Source organism: Pterocles gutturalis, unplaced genomic scaffold, assembly GCF_000699245.1.
Source record: "Pterocles gutturalis isolate BGI_N339 unplaced genomic scaffold, ASM69924v1 scaffold12399, whole genome shotgun sequence".
Lineage (NCBI taxonomy): Eukaryota > Metazoa > Chordata > Aves > Pterocliformes > Pteroclidae > Pterocles > Pterocles gutturalis.
The window spans coordinates 9957-25244 of record NW_010133347.1 but is presented as its reverse complement, the minus strand read 5'-3'; the positions used below and the strand labels follow the sequence as shown (position 1 = coordinate 25244).

Genomic DNA, 15288 nt, shown 5'->3' with positions numbered 1-15288 from the left:
GGAAAGATAAACTGTACTGATCCCCCTCCCCCCGCCATCCTGTGGCAGGATGTTGCTCCTGCAAGTGTGAACACGGTGCCTAGAAACAAGCGGCAGGATCTTACTGCTGGGTAGTGGAGTGGTTGGTGGCAAAGAAGGGACTTGGAGGTTGCTAAGAGTCTCCTTGTTTATTTGCTGAAGGTCCAACAGCTCCCTCGGTCAGAGACACACTCTTCTTGTTAACAAAAAGGCAGTGAATTATTTAGCAGATGAAAATGCCAGATGGCAATGGCTCTACTGCTTCCAGGAGGAAGGGAGGGAGGGAGACATGCACATGGGGAGAACAGATTGAGAGAGCATCTCCTTAGGAAAGGGCTGACCCCGTCCAGAGGCCCTGGTGGCCCCAGTGGTTTCACAGCTGCCTAACAGTGAGCAGGAGGCAGGCGGGCTGGGGCAAGTGGCTTCTGCTTGCCACAGTGGCCCACTTGTTTCCCATGGGTTTCCCCTTGTTGGAGTTCCCTCTTCAGGAGTTGTTATCCCCATAGGGCTATACTGGGCCTCACAGTATGGGACTCTCAGCCCTGGCTGGGAGGCAGGCTGTGGCTGAGGGCACTACAGGGAGGCTTTGCCAGCCCACCCCTCCCTTCATACCTGGCTGCAGGGGTGGTACTTCAGCCCCAAGTCTACTGGGATGCCCTTTGGAGCAGTATTAGCATATCTCAGGTGACCTCCAAGTTCTTGTGGGAGCCGCACTAATGGTCAACCATCTCAGCTTGGGGTATGATGTCTCCGGACACCACGGACTGGCCAGATCAACACATACATGGCTAGAGACCTCCGAGGAGGACTAAAGAAGCTGTAGGCAGCATCGGCAGATATGTAGCAGAAACCATGCACACAGTAAGAGGGACTGCCATGTGTCTGCATGTCCTGGGGGATCTTGATGCCTGTAGTTCAGTGGCTTCTGACATCCCTTCAAGGCATCTATGCAGGTAGCCGGATGCCAGCCTAACCCTGGAGTGGGGTGAGCTTCAGGCTCTGCTGGGCTCATAGCCTTCATCCAAACATCCCAGCCACTCTTTGGCTTCCAGTGGAGATTTTTCTTTGGGCTGGAATTTAGGCTTCAGAAGCGAAGAAAACAGCAAGTTACCATCTGTCTGTGTTTAATTTGGAAACTGCAGGCACTAAGACTAGTTCTTAAGCTCTTCAAGCCTCTCGAGAGCTTGGCTTGAGAATCCCTTGGGAATCCCTGGTGTCCACCTGATTGCACTTGTTAGGCTGTGTTTTTTGGTCAGCTCTGTATCTGAAAGCTTCCCTCTTCCTCAGTCTTTCCTTTCCTCAGATGAGGAGGTCAAAGAGAGTCAATGTCTCAGAAGCGTGTAATCTGTGTCAGCTCCTGCCCCAGCATGCCCGTCCTACCAAGTCTGCTCAGCCGCGCAGTTGGGGTGTCTGGGCTCCTCAGGAGCTTTAGGACAGGACTAATGTCAAGCAGGAGGCTGCAAGGGCTGAGAGAGGCTGAGGGTACAGCAGTGCACATAAAACCACGTGCTGTAGTCTCCCATCTGTCACACTGACACAGCAGAAGAAAATGTTTCCCAACAAAAGCAAATCCATGTAGACCTCAGGAAGATCCCCTTTCTAAGCAGAGGCATTTTGTGTGTGCTCTCTCTGTGCTCCCCAAGGACCTCTCAATCAGGTTTCTTTTGGTGTTGACGCAGAGCTGATCCAGTTTCGTCTTGATGGGAAAAAACCACCATAAACACTTTGCATTTTCAGGTCCCTGGAGGTGCTGGCTGTGTTTCCTTCCTCCTTCTGTAGTTGTAGTGGGAGCAGTGGCCATGCAGCAGTGTCCTGGCACACAGGTCTGTGGCATCCCCATAGGTGACAGCCGTAGTAGCTCATGCTGGCTGCTGGAGGGTGCTTGTTCCCAGGGGTCCCAGGCACTGCAGGTTTGGAAAGAATCTGCTCCTACTTAAAGCATGGTGATAGGAAACATTTTGGAATCATGCTACAGTCCTGGCTATTCATGGCCTTTAAGAGTTTCCTACTAGTGAGAGCTGTAGTCTGTGGCATCAGCTCCTGAGGAAGTGGGGGGAACCTTGACATTTAGGGTTTTGAGAAGTTGATTCTTCTGAAGACTTGAAGATGGGAGCAATCCTGATTTGGTGGAAAGACCAAATGGAGGTCCCACGACTCCTGACTCACACAGACCATGATGCTGGAGAGGAAGGGAGGGCCAGGGGATGTTCCATATACAATAGATATATAGCTGCAGGTAGCAATGCAAGCACAGCCCCAGCAGCCCAGTTGTTAACATCATAATTGCTCTTATTCTCAGAAACTCAAGCAAATGCTTCAGCTCCTCGTTCCTGCCTGCTGACTGCACCAGGGTGGCCATGACTCAACCCAGCTCACAGGACTGAGGGGCAGAGGTGGTGAGAGACCTGTCCCAGGTATGACAGAGACAACCAAATAGCATAGGGTTTAATGGGGTGGGGAAAGGTATGAAGTGGCTGTGAGATTTCTTCAGCAACATCCCCTGCCCTGTGTCCCACAGCCCCTCCCTGGGAGAGACTGGGACTGGGGAAGCTCCAAGGACACCAGTGAGTCCTCTTCTCTCCCTGCCCTTAGTGAGCTCCTCAGACCTCGCTGGAGGACCTGGAGGAGCCACAGCCCCTTATCAAGCAAAAGCTTCTCCAGCCACACCCCTGCCACTGTGTTGCAAGGTGAGGCCCCACGACGGCACTGATGGAGAGCGAGTACTCCGTGGAGCCAGCGCCCACTGGTGCTGGCCCCACCTCGCTGGATGTGCTCAGCTTCCTGGACGCCCTGGTGAACAGCACGGAGGAGCAATGCTTCAGCGCCCGCTCCCGCAGCACTGTCCTGGAAGGACTGCCGTTCGGCGGCGTGCCCACTGTGCTCGCCATCAACTTCATCCTCTGGCTGGTGAGCAGGCCGGGAGGGCACCCTGTCTGTGGGCACCACAGCCCCCCAGCTGGGGTGTCAGGGACTGGCTGTGAGCACAGTGTGTGCGTTGCAGGTGTGCTGACAGTTACACGTGCGTGCAGGGTGCATGCCAGTGTGCCCAGCTGTTTGGGGGAATGGGTGTGAGTGCAGAGGACTGAGAGTTTTGCCCACTTCATGGTGGGCAGCAGGTGGCATTTGGGCAGCCAAATCTCTGTGGGATCACAGAGGAGGAGCAGTTTGGCTTGAGGCAAGGGTTTGAATGAGCTTGGGCATGTGAGTAGGAAAACAGAAAGGAGGGATGTGGGGAGACCCCATGGGGTGAGACTGCGGCAAAACCCTCTCCTCTCCCCTCTTCTTCCAGCTTCTCCTCCTGGTCTTCTCCTGCCTTCGGAAAGCGGCTTGGGACTATGGGCGACTGGCGCTGCTGATGGACAATGATAGGTGAGCAGGATGCAAGGCCACTGCACAGCCCCAGCAGCCCAATTGTTAACATCATCATTGCTCTTATTCTCAGAAATTCAAGTGGGTGATGGGTCCAGCCACTCCAAGAGGGCTGGCAGAAGTGCCAGCACTACAGGGTGGCGCATGGAGAAGCTCAGCATGTATTCCTGTCCCTCCTTCCCACTAGGAATGGCCTAGCTGCCCTTGTCGATGGAGGCACAGGCACTGTCTGCTGCAGGGAGAGGGAAAGCCCAAGCCAGCTTTGATTCCCTCTTGCAGGCACCATCTTGTGATGGTGCCATGGAGGGCACTGTCCTGGAGGACAGAGGCCCAAGACCTGCTTTTGGGTGGCGACTGAGATGGAGCCTCTCCCCCTGCTGCTTTCTGAGGATGAGCAGGGCTGGCCAGTGGAGGAGGCAGAGGGAGACACACAGCAATAACACTGTTTCTCAGGTCAGCAGGGTGGCTTGCCTGGCCCATCTTTTGGGCCCCCCAATTTCCCCCCAAAATACCAGTGTTCTGGGGAAAGCAGAGCCCGGACCAGACTCCCAGGTGGTCTGTCCTGCCTGCAGCTGTCTGGCTGCCAGCGCACGGTTTACTCCAGGCAGCAGAGCATCTTTCTTTGCGCAGGCAGTGCACACAGGAGGGGTCTCTCCAAGGCTGGGCAACCTGCAGGAGGAAACATTGTAAAAGCCCCTCTCCTGCCTTCTCCCCCCTCCAGCTCCTCTTGGGTTTGGGTCTGGAGCTGAGTCTGGCCATGGACAGGCAATGTTTCCCTTCACTGGGGAGATCAAAAGGGCAATCGAGATTTAAAATTCAAGCACTGATTACATTCCTTTTACTGTAATGCCATTTGAGGGCTGAAACCAGTGGAATATACAAATCTGTTTCTCATCCTGGAGCTAAGGCAAATCCTCCTCCAGTCACCCTGCTGTGGGCCAGGGCCACAGAGAAGCCACAGGGACTCATCAGTGCAGAGGCAGTGAGTGCAGCTCCTGCCCCAGCTCAGCGGTAGTCGCTGGTCCAGCCCCAGTGCAGGATGTGGGGAGGGAGGAGGCATTTCCCAGGCTGCACTCCCAGGAGAAGCTTCTCCAAGGGTGCTCATCCTCTCCCATCCGCTCTTTCTCTCCTGCCTCACCTCTCTGCTCCTCCCCTCACTGCAAAGTTTGACATCACTTTTCTACGGAGAGCAGAGCGAGAAGGAGAAGTCCCCATCGGAGAGCAGCCCCATGGATGTTGACAACAAGGATGTGGTGAGTTGCTGGTGGCCGTGGCAGCAGGAGCCCAGGCTGGGGTCGTCCTCCCCCAGCCTGCATTGCTCTTTGGGAAACACAGGTCAGAAGTTAAATGGGAATAACTAAATCCTCCAGTGTGGGGTTTCCTGCTTAACACCCTTTAGCAGCAGGGTGTTCCTGGGAAAGCTGGAGGGTTTCTTTGTCCTGGCTTGGTTTGAGGCATCTGCCTTGAACGGCAGCTTGGAGGGGATGCTTCTGCCAGGGTGAGCATCTCCTGGCTGTGTGGCCGTCCCTGCAGGCTGTGGGGACCTAGTCAGATGCGCTGGCAGAGCCTTGCTTTGCGTGCCTGCAGGGACCCTTCTGGGCCTGGCAGGACAGAGTTCACTGGATCACACCTCCACCTCTGCCAGCATGGTGGGCTATGGGGGCTTTAAAGCCATCTTTTGTTTCTCTCTGCCACATCAGGCACAAACCAGGTTTTGCTGGAAACGAGCATGGACCGACACATTTTTCTGTCTGCTTCTTTCTCTTTTTTTTGGCAACAAAAGCTGAAAAATCAGTCACTGGTGTGACTATGAAAAAATGACAAAACTTCTTAAAAAAAACCTAGATATGAGAGATAAAGAAGCAAAATCCTTGCAGGTGGCAGGAGTCCTGTTTAAAGGCTCAGTACTGGATGCTCTGGGCAAATGTATATTGCTCATCAAAAAATAAGTGAGAAAGACCACAGGGAATGCCAGCACAGCTAAAAAGCAGATTAAAGGAGATTATTAGATGTAAGAAGACATCCTTTTAAAAGTCAAGCTGTTCCCAAATTAGGAAAATCTAAATGTTACTGGGTTAGATGTAAAGTACACTGTGGGGCAGAGGGAAGAGAAATTTGAGGAGAAATTTTTAGAGAGCATAAAAGCAAGTAATGGATTTTTCTTCACACACCAGGAACAGGAAACCTGCCAGAGGGTTTGTAGGGCCAGTAGGTGGTAAAGATAGAAAATGCGTGCTGGAGAATGCGAGAATATGGCAGGAGAGGAAAATAAAGTTTTGGTGCCTGTATCCAGTGAGGAGGAACTCGACCACATTCCTGCCTGGGAGCCCTTCTTTGCAGGGAAGCACCAGAGCATCCCTCCAGCAGCAGGATTGGAGGATGAGGTTGCAATAAAAGCAGCCTGACAAATTCCCGTTACCATCACAAATCTCCAGGAGCATGTGTGGTACTTCTCACTCACCCTGAGACAAATAGCCAAGCTATTGACTGCAGCATGTGACCTCTCTCCTGCACGTGGGCATCCTAGAGAGCTGGGAATCAGCTGATAAATGCTGGTTTCTCAGCAAGGTTTCTGGAAACCCCAAGAAATTACAGCCCAGGGAGCTTGTGGTTTGCACAGGCAACTAACCTCCCAGACATGGTTCTCCAGAGCAGAGCCCTGGAGTAGGGCACAGGAGGGGAGTCAGCCTGACTGTGCTAAGGGGGTGTCTGGCCCATACAGGGATGTTGGGTACCTGGGGATGCCTGCACTTCCAAAGCCTCCCACTGCGGTCAGTCAGACGAAGCTGAGCTGTGGGATGGGAGGGAAAGTCCTGTCTTGGGTAAAGCCGGGGGATGGAGAGGAGGAAGAAGCTGCCAGCTCTCACAGGGCAGGGTAAGGGAATCCTGCAGGCTGCCTGCGGTCCCTCCCATCCAAGGTCAGCATAAATGATGGCTGAGTGTTGTTCAATGCAGCCATGACAGGGAAGACTGCAGAGGGACCTTGAACTTGCATGAACTCCAGCACTGGTAAAATGTAACATAATGCATAGAGGAGAAAAAACTCTAATATTGCCTGTGCAGTGACAGGGAATGAGCCATTACACAAGATCTTGGCATTGTTGTATATCACTCTACAGCAGTGCCGGCTCAGCGCTTGGTAGTGGTCAAAAAAGCTCATTGCATGTTGGGGACTGTCAGGGAGGGCACAGAGGAGGGAGCTGCTGGAAGCCAGGAGCCTGTGTTACAGAGGTGCCCTGTGCTCCCTGCTCCTCCCAAGGCAGCTGCCTTTGGCCACCGCTGCAGACAAGCTGCTGGGCTGGGCATTTCAGAGCTGCCCTGGGCACTGCCTCTGTTTGCTCAGCCCCCCGGCCCCAGGCACTGCTCCGTCTCTGCAGATGTCCCCAGTGTGTGCTTTGTCCCAGCTCCTCGCAAGGGAGGTGGGGGTGGTCTCCCCTGGCTCATCCCAACTCTCTTCCCTTACAGGGATTCTGCTCATGGCTCATTTCTATCTACCAGATGAAGTAAGTGTGTGTCCTCGGTATTGCAGCTGTGCCCAACCACTGCCTGCCCTGGGGGGCTGGTGCCCACAGGTGGTCATGGATCACCCAGAGATGCTGGGACCTGGCGGCTGAGGAGAGTCCTCCTAAAACATCTCTCTGGGAGAGAGAGCAGAGGGCTCACCTCTGTGTTTCCTCCTGGCCCCTGGCTCCTGTCCCAAAGGAACAGGCTTCAACCTCTTCTGGTAGGAGCTGCTCCTGTAATGTGGTGGCAGCCTGAGGGTGTCTTGCGACCCCCATTCCCTCTGTGCCCAAATCCCACATGCCACAGGCAGGATGCCATGAGTTGGCATGGATTGTGTAAGGCCGGAGCAGCCAGTGTCCCCGGGGCGGGAGGTGGAGGGGAGGCACCACCAGCGCTCACCCCCACCTGCCTCTCCCCCAGGGATGAGGAGATTCAGAGCAAGTGTGGGATTGACGCCACCACCTACCTCTCCTTCCAGCGGCACCTCCTGGTCCTGCTGATGCTGGTCTGTGTGCTCTCCGTGGCCGTCATCCTGCCCATCAACTTCTCAGGAGACCTCCTGGGTCGCTCACCCCCAAGTTGTGGGATGGCTCAGGAACATGGCACAAGCTTCCCAATCCTCAGGCCAAGCACCCTGCCCTGGGGACAGAGGGCAGAAGGACCCCTCTGTCAGAGCCCCCATGTGAGCAGGAGCCCACCATCAGCTGTGGGACAAGAGGAAGGGAGCTTCAGGGTGGCAGGGGCTTGATGTGGACCTGGGAGATGGAAAAGGAGGGAGCAAAGACCAGGAGCTATTAAGCTGCAAGCATGGACACACACTGCACTGGGTTCCTGTAACCTCCCGCTTCTCTTCCCCTGCAGGACACAATCCCACCCACTTCGGCCGGACAACGATCGCCAACATCCCAACGCAGTACGTGGCTCCCGTGTCCAGGGGGCTGTGGGCACTGGTGCTGTAGCAGGCACTGCTGGGGGTGCCCAGGCATGGCGCTTGCCACAGTCCCGGAATGGGGAAGGGTCCACATGAGCAGCACGCTGCTCGCAGTAGCCCCCATGTCTGTCGGCACTGCGCATGCACACCATCACAGTGGGCAGCCTGCTGGCACTGCTCACTGTACCCCGCTGCCCACAGAGGTGCTCTTGGGGGTTCTGGGCAGCCTCATTTCTGCTGCGTCTCGGCCAGCACCCTGGATGCTGCCCCTCTCGTCCCTGGGGTGGGGGTCCAGTAGCCATCTCAGGGAGGTCCTGCTGGGCTGTGGGGCGGCCACAGGTGAGACGCTGAGCACCAGGCTGATCCACGTGCCACATGCCTGCCACAGCACTCACTGATCTCCTCCTTCTCCTCCTCCAGGGACCGTCTCCTGTGGCTGCACAGCATCTTCGCCCTCATCTATTTCATCCTAACCATCCTCTGCATGGCTCACCACTCCATCCACCTTGAATACAGGGAGAACGAGAAGGTGAGCAACCAGTCTTCCTCCAGCCCTGCCTTGTTCGGCACTAATGGATAACTGTGCTTTGCAGAGAGAATGGTCCCAGTCGGTAGGGAGAGCTTTAGTAACAGCCTGTGACTGGGCAGGCAGGGAAAGATAAGGCTGGTTTTCTCCAGGTTCTAGAGAAAGCCTGGCAGCCTGGAGCCAAATCTTTCTTTCCTTCTTACTGCCTTGTCTCTTGATATTGAAGCTCTGCTGTGTCTGTCTGTCTGGGAGGTGGCAGCTCCACTGGGGTCTGGGAGTGGGTGTTGAGGAGGGCTGTGCTGGCCAGCCTCTGGGGCGGACGGCCCCAGCAGCTGGGTGAGCAGGGCGGCAGTGAGACATCCTGCAGACCCCCTGCCCACCCACCCCCTATGCCCCTTCTCCTCCCACAGGTCGCCCGGACACTGATGGTTACCCACATCCCCAAGGAGATCACAGACCCTTCCCTTATCATCAAGCATTTCCAGTGAGTAGTGGTGTGGCACATCCTTGCTGGGTGGCTGGCAGGCAGGTGGCAAGCACTGTCCTGTCCCCTGGCTCCTGGTGCCACCATGTCCCTGTGCCTGCAGCGAGGCTTATCCCAGCTGCACCGTCACCAACGTCCAGTTCTGCTTTGACGTGCGCAAGCTGATGAAGCTGGATGCAGAGAGGTGAGTGTGTGCAGGTGCCCATTGCCTCTGCGGATGAGTGTACTGCTCCTGCCCCCGTGTTGAGGGACCCACTCTGTCTGTCTGCTGCTCCCTGAATGACCCTTGTCCCTTTCGGCTTCTTGGCAGGCGCAAGGCAATGAAGGGGCGGCTTTACTTCACCACGAAGGCACAGAAAGAGGGGAAGATCATGATCAAAACTCACCCTTGCGCCCGTATCTTCTGCTGTCTCTTTTGTGGCTTTGAGCAGGTAGGTGGGTGCAGGCAGGGCTGCAGGCAGCATGTCCCCCCCACAGGCAGGGCAGAGCACAGCAGTTCGCCCATGCTGAAGCCCAGCAAGCATGGCAGAGCCCTGGCTGCTCCTGCAGGTCGACGCCGAGCAGTACTATGGGGAGCTGGAGGAGAAGCTCACAGATGAGTTCAATGCTGAGCGCAACCGCATCATGCTGAAGCGTCTTGACATGGCCTTTGTCACCTTCCAGGACGAGCGGATGACGGCTGTGTGAGTGCCCCTTGCCCAACGGGCACGGGGATGTCCCCCAGCCTGGTGGACCCCACTGCTGGGGAACTGGGGCACCTTGCCAGCTTCTCCAGCCAAAGCCAGGCAATGGGTCTGTCTCCTCTGTGCCTCTGCCACCTGTGGAGGTGGCCACTCTGTTGGGGCTGTGGGAAGGGTCTCATAGGAAGGGGGGAGGTCCTGAGCCCTTGGTCTGGACCTGACCCCTGGCTCCATCCTCCTGCAGGATTTTGAAGGACTACAGCCACATCCGCTGCCGCAAGCACCCCCAGCAGTCCTCTGTCACCACTGTGGTCAAGTCACACCACTGGGGCGTTTGCTATGCCCCTGCCCCCAGCGATATCATCTGGTGAACCACTGTGGTGGGAGGGAAGGAGGGAGGAAGGGGAGTGAGCAGCTGGGAGGAACCTGTGCCCCTACCTATATAGGGAGCCCATGCCCATAGCTATAGGGAGCCCATGTAGCTGTAGGGAACCTGTGCCTGTATCTATAGGGCACTTTCCCGGTGTGGCAGGGGCTGACAATCCCTCCTGTGGCCATAGCAGAAGTCAGCAGGGGTGAATGGGGTGATCACCTCATGGGTGGCAGGGCTTGGCCAGGTGAGGTTTGGGGTGATTGCCAGGTTCTAATTTCTCCAGCCTGATCCAAAGCCTCCTGGTGGTACAGACACTGCCCCCCCCCCTCCCCACGGCCATTCTCTGGTCCTGGGGGCTCTGCAGCTGTCAGCACAGCAGCGTGGGGAGGGGGAGAGGGTGGGCTCAGAGCAGTGGCTGCTGGGATGGTTGGTGTGGGTAGTGGGAGGCAGAGCTTTGGGGAGCCAGGCTGGGAGGCCCAAAACACATGGCTTTTCCTCCACACCATGTCTGAGTTGTGCTTTCCTCTCACAGGGAGAATTTATCGGTCCGTGGCACATCCTGGTGGATGCGATTCATCCTCCTTAATATCTGCCTCTTCGTCCTTCTCTTCTTCCTCACCACACCAGCCATTATCGTCAACACCATGGACATGTTCAATGTCACACAGCCTGTGGAGAGCCTCAAGGTAGTCCCTGGGCCCTGTGCCAGCTTTCCCAAAAGATCTCTATTTCCAAGCTTGTCCATGGCAGGGGGGAGGGCACCTGGCTCTACACTGGCCCACTGGGATGGACATTGATGAGAGGCAAGGAATGATCATGCCCCTGCTTGCCATCCACCCCCTTCTTGTTGTGTTTCCAGTGGCAGAGCCCTGGGGCACCTGTGCAAACCTGAGCTTTGGTGCTGGTGTCCATGGGGAAGGGCAGGTTGGCATCTGTGCAAGAGAAGAGGGGTGGGAAGAGCTCCAGGAGATGTTAAGAGCTGCCAGCAGCACATTTCCCCCCTGCTCATTGAACTCATGCCCCTGCTTGCCATCCACCCCCTTCTTGTTGTGTTTCCAGTGGCAGAGCCCTGGGGCACCTGTGCAAACCTGAGCTTTGGTGCTGGTGTCCATGGGGAAGGGCAGGTTGGCATCTGTGCAAGAGAAGAGGGGTGGGAAGAGCTCCAGGAGATGTTAAGAGCTGCCAGCAGCACATTTCCCCCCTGCTCATTGAACTGTGAGCTGTTGGGTGGGCACTGGGGCTGAGAAGGTGCCCGTGGTGCCTTTGGCTGTCCTCAAGCTCTTATCTCCTGCCATAAACACTCCTGCTCAGGGAGGGGTGCCCCAGACTACCCATTGCACACACCATCCTGCACCAGGAGGCCCAGGGAGCTGCATCCAGCATGGCTGAGCTCCAGTGGGCTTCTGAGGGGGTGTCTGGCATCTCTCCTCCTGCAGAACCCCATCATCACCCAGTTCTTCCCCACGCTGCTGCTCTGGGCCTTCTCTGTCTTCCTGCCCTTCCTTGTCTACTACTCTGCGTTCTTCGAGTCGCACTGGACGAGGTAACAGAGCTGGCCCCTGCACTCCCCCAGGGCTGTGGTAGATGGGAGGAACCTCAGCAGGACTCCTGTGACCCAGTTTGCAAGGAGGCAGGCAGTGGAGTGGCAGGCCCCCACAGAGCCCCATGCGTGTTGCCCTCCATGGAAAGAGCCCCAAGCCATGCACGAAGGAGCTATTTCCTTGCCATAGCCCTGAATGCTTCCAAGCTGCTGACAAAGGCAGATGGAGCTGGTTTTAAGATGGTTGTGAAGAAGTTTATGAAAGGGATGGTGTGATGGTGGACTGGCAGCAGCAGGGCCATGGCCCTGACTTGGGCAGCACGTCCCAGCCATGCCCCCAGCTCTCCAAGGCAGAGGCATGGGTTCAGAATACTGTCTCCTAGCAGAAGAAGCTCTCCCCCACTCCTAGAATGCGCTCTCTGTCTTGACCCTCTGCTGGCCGTAACCCGTGCACCTGATCTGCTGAGTCCTTGCAGGAGCTTTGTCACTACCTCCCTTCCTTCTCCCAGGGGAAATGGGGACTCCTCAACCCAGTGTAGCCACCCATCTGCCTCTTGTTGGGTTTCTGCACCAGCAGGGATGGTAGGAGAGGGCAGGGATAAAGGAGGTGAGAGGCTGGAAGGACAAAAGCTTTCACTACAGCAGATTTCTTCATGGTGACTCCCCACCTTGGCCTCGGAGAGGCTTTGCAAGGCCCCAGCAGATGCACAGATCAAATGCACATGGCTTCTTGGGGCTCCTTGATGAAGAGTGAGACCCAGACCAGCCTCTGCCCCCACCAGCTGCTGTGTCTTGGAAAAGTGCAGTGTTCTTCTCTCACCTCCCCTTTCCCCAGGTCGAGTGAAAATCAGCTCACCATGCACAAGTGCTTCTTCTTCCTGGTGTTCATGGTCATCATCCTGCCCTCACTGGGGCTGAGCAGGTACGGACCACCCCACTGTTCTGCTCTCCCTGCTCCCCAGCCCTTGGGCCCCTTGCCTCTTGCATGCCAGCCCCAATGGGCTAAGGGCCCACCACCACTGCTGAAACCAGGCTCTCTGGGGAGGAAAACACTTGCTCTTTAGCCATGCTGAGCTGCTCCCATACAGAAAGCTTCCCTGTGGAGAAGAAGGGAAGCGGTGCAGCTTACCAGGCTGCCACAGATGACCCAAGGGTGCCCTGCTTGGGGTCAACCCTTCAGCAGATCCTGAAGGGACCAGGTCAGGTATCTGCATAGTTCTGGCTCCAGGAAGCCTGACTGGCTGTGGGGGCAGTCGCCCACGCCACAGTGGTCCCACGCAGCAGAAGGGGCTGCGCTGGCAGTGTAGGGTCTGCCTGGGGCAGGGGAAAGCACATGCCCACTGGGTGCCCCCCACGTTGCTCTGTGGACCCCCCCCCTTTCTGAACTGCTCCTCCTCTCCCCCCTCCAGCCTGGACCTTTTTTTCCGCTGGCTCTTTGACACCCACTTTCTGGATGAGGCCAGTATCAAGTTCCAGTGAGTAGCAGGGAGCTCCTGAACTTCCTGGCCCAGCGGGAGTGCCCAACACCAGCCTGCGGCAGCTCTCCCAAATGCCTGCCCGAGCATCCTCCCACCTTCTATGTCCCCGGGGCAGGTGCGTTTTCCTCCCGGACAACGGCGCTTTCTTTGTCAACTACGTGGTCACCTCCAGCCTGATCGGGACAGCCATGGAGCTGCTGCGCATCCCGGGCCTCCTTGTCTACACCGCCCGCCTCTGCTTTGCCAAGTCCGAGCCAGAGCGGCTCCATGTTAAGCGGGTATGTGGGTGGCTCTGGTCACCTCTGAGCCTATGTGACCCCCAGCACGGCAGGGGCATGCTTGATGGAAACTCAGGCTGTCCTCTTCCTATGGGGAGGCTTGTGGGGACAAGCCACCATGCAAGGGGTGCTGCTGGCCCTGGCCCCATGAGACTAACAGGAGGAGGCAATTGTGTGGGCCAGGGGGCAAAGGCAAGTGCAGCCTTTGTAGTGGCAGAGGCAGTAATGACCCTGTTGGTTGTGCCCCAGAGCCAAGCCTACCAGTCTCAGTTTGGGCTGGAGTACGCCTGGACCTGCTGCATCTTCTCTGTTGTCATGACCTACAGCATCACCTGCCCAATCATTGTCCCCTTTGGTGAGTACGATCCCATGCCCCTGGTCCCACTGCCCCCAGCTGTGCCAAGAACAGCCTGTCTCAGCCACCAGCAGCGCCATGGAAGCACAAGCTTCCTGCATGGTACAGGAAGGCACCCTTGGGTATCATCTCCTGGGCCTGCCCTCCTGTCCCCGTGACCTGTCTGTCCCTGTTGTCCTCCCTCCAAATGGCCCCTCTCCTCCCACCAGGGTTGCTCTACATGCTGCTTAAGCATATGGTTGACCGGTACAACATCTACTACGTGTACATCCCTACCAAGCTGAACCAGCGCCTCCACATCGCCGCCATCAGCCAGGTTGTGGTGGCCCCCATCCTCTGCATGTTCTGGCTGCTCTTCTTCTCCGTCCTGCGCCTTGGTATGGAGAGCTGGGGACTGCCCCCCCACCACTGCTGAGAGTCACATCTGATGGTTGGGGGATGAGCCATCAGTGTCACCCCTGAGTTAGGCACAGCATGGAGGGTGGGAAGGGGGACGGGAAGGGGAAGGTGTGGCAGAAACCTGGCAGATGAAAGGAGTGTTAGCTGGTGTTTTGGGAAGGGTGTTGATTGCTTGTAAGACCCAAAGCAGGCACCAGCCTGGGGCTCAGTTGGATGTGCTTGGAGGCTCATGTGCTGCCCCAGTGTCTCTGTGCTCTAGGTCCCACCCGCCCTGTCACCCTCTTCACCTTCGTGGTCCTCCTGTCCTGCATTGTCTTCCCCTTTTTTGGCCTCTGCCTGAAGAAGCTGCAGCCACGGAAACCCTCCAGCTACCAGGTGAGCATGGGCAGCCACCCATCATGTTCCTTGTGCCGCTGTATCCCCTCCTCACCTCTCTGGGGTGCATCTACCATGGGGAGTCTGAGGTGGCGCCTGGGTGCCCCCCAGCTTTGGCTGGGGACCCCCAAACAGTCATTTCCTCCTGGCCTCCCTCTCACCAGATGTCCGACCAGTCTGAGGGCACTTTCAGTGATGTGGAACGGAGCAGTGTCTCCTCCACCCCCAACTCCAATGTGAGTACCCCTTCACAGCCCCACTGCAGCCTCCCCACCTCGATCCCCTGGTCCCTGACCCCCTGCTGCCCCCCGGGGCAGCTCTTTGTGGCCACCGTCCTGCAGGAGCCTGAGCTGAGCCTGACACCAGCAGCCTCCCCAGCCCACCAGACCTACGGCACCATGGGCAACCACCTGGAGCCAGCAGAGGACGGGGAGGATGGGGGGCTGCAGAGCTTTGAGACAGACCTGGAGACAGTGGAGGGCGAGTACAGGAGCGGCCCCGTGATGGAGAGCCAGGCCCGCTACCAGTGAGCATCCCGGCCATTGGGGCGAGGACCAGCTGTGCTGATAGCCCAGGACAGGCTGGGGGGACAGGAAGGAGCCTTCCCAGCACTGGTGGGGGCCACCTCGCTGATGGGGGGGGCCACGACAGGACTGATGCGAAGGGGAGACCCCATTGCATGGGAGGTGGCAGAAGGCTCTGCTGGTCCCTTCTGCTGCCTGGACTGGCTTAGCCCCCCTGTGCCCCCTGCCCCATTCCCACCTGCATCTTCCAGCCCATCCTGGGGAAGAGATGGTGCTGCAGTGTGGGGAGAGGGTCTCTGTGAGAGGCCACGCTTTGAGGTTAGGAGGGAGGCCCTGGCCCCTCCATGAGGGGGAAGCAGCCCAGACAGCTCAGATGAATGTGCCTCCTGCCACAGTGTCCCATGGATTCTCAGTGGCAGGAGGGGGGGCCCCCTTAACCTTTGTTTCCCCCCCT

At 57.1% G+C, this 15288-nt stretch overlaps 1 protein-coding gene across 1 annotated transcript; it reads left to right on the top strand.

Moving 5' to 3' along the window:
* The first annotated feature begins 2727 nt into the window (after nucleotides 1–2727).
* On the top strand, nucleotides 2728–14840 carry TMEM63C (transmembrane protein 63C). Its single transcript, XM_010081201.1, has 22 exons — nucleotides 2728–2925; nucleotides 3308–3387; nucleotides 4553–4640; nucleotides 6853–6890; nucleotides 7312–7454; nucleotides 7753–7804; nucleotides 8243–8351; nucleotides 8759–8832; nucleotides 8936–9016; nucleotides 9143–9263; nucleotides 9382–9515; nucleotides 9757–9879; nucleotides 10418–10571; nucleotides 11322–11428; nucleotides 12261–12347; nucleotides 12835–12900; nucleotides 13019–13181; nucleotides 13431–13536; nucleotides 13746–13913; nucleotides 14195–14310; nucleotides 14475–14546; nucleotides 14628–14840. Exons 1-22 carry the CDS (start codon nucleotides 2728–2730, stop codon nucleotides 14838–14840), a joined length of 2493 nt encoding a protein of 830 aa, XP_010079503.1.
* The last annotated feature ends 448 nt before the right edge of the window (nucleotides 14841–15288 follow it).

Coding starts and splice junctions, on each gene's coding strand:
- TMEM63C (XM_010081201.1), top strand. CDS start 2,728: ATGGAGAGCGAGTACTCCGTGGAGCCAGCGCCCACTGGTGCTGGCCCC. Junction 7,455..7,752: donor CTTCTCAGGAGACCTCCTGG/GTCGCTCACCCC, acceptor CTTCCCCTGCAG/GACACAATCCCACCCACTTC. Junction 9,880..10,417: donor GCCCCCAGCGATATCATCTG/GTGAACCACTGT, acceptor TTCCTCTCACAG/GGAGAATTTATCGGTCCGTG.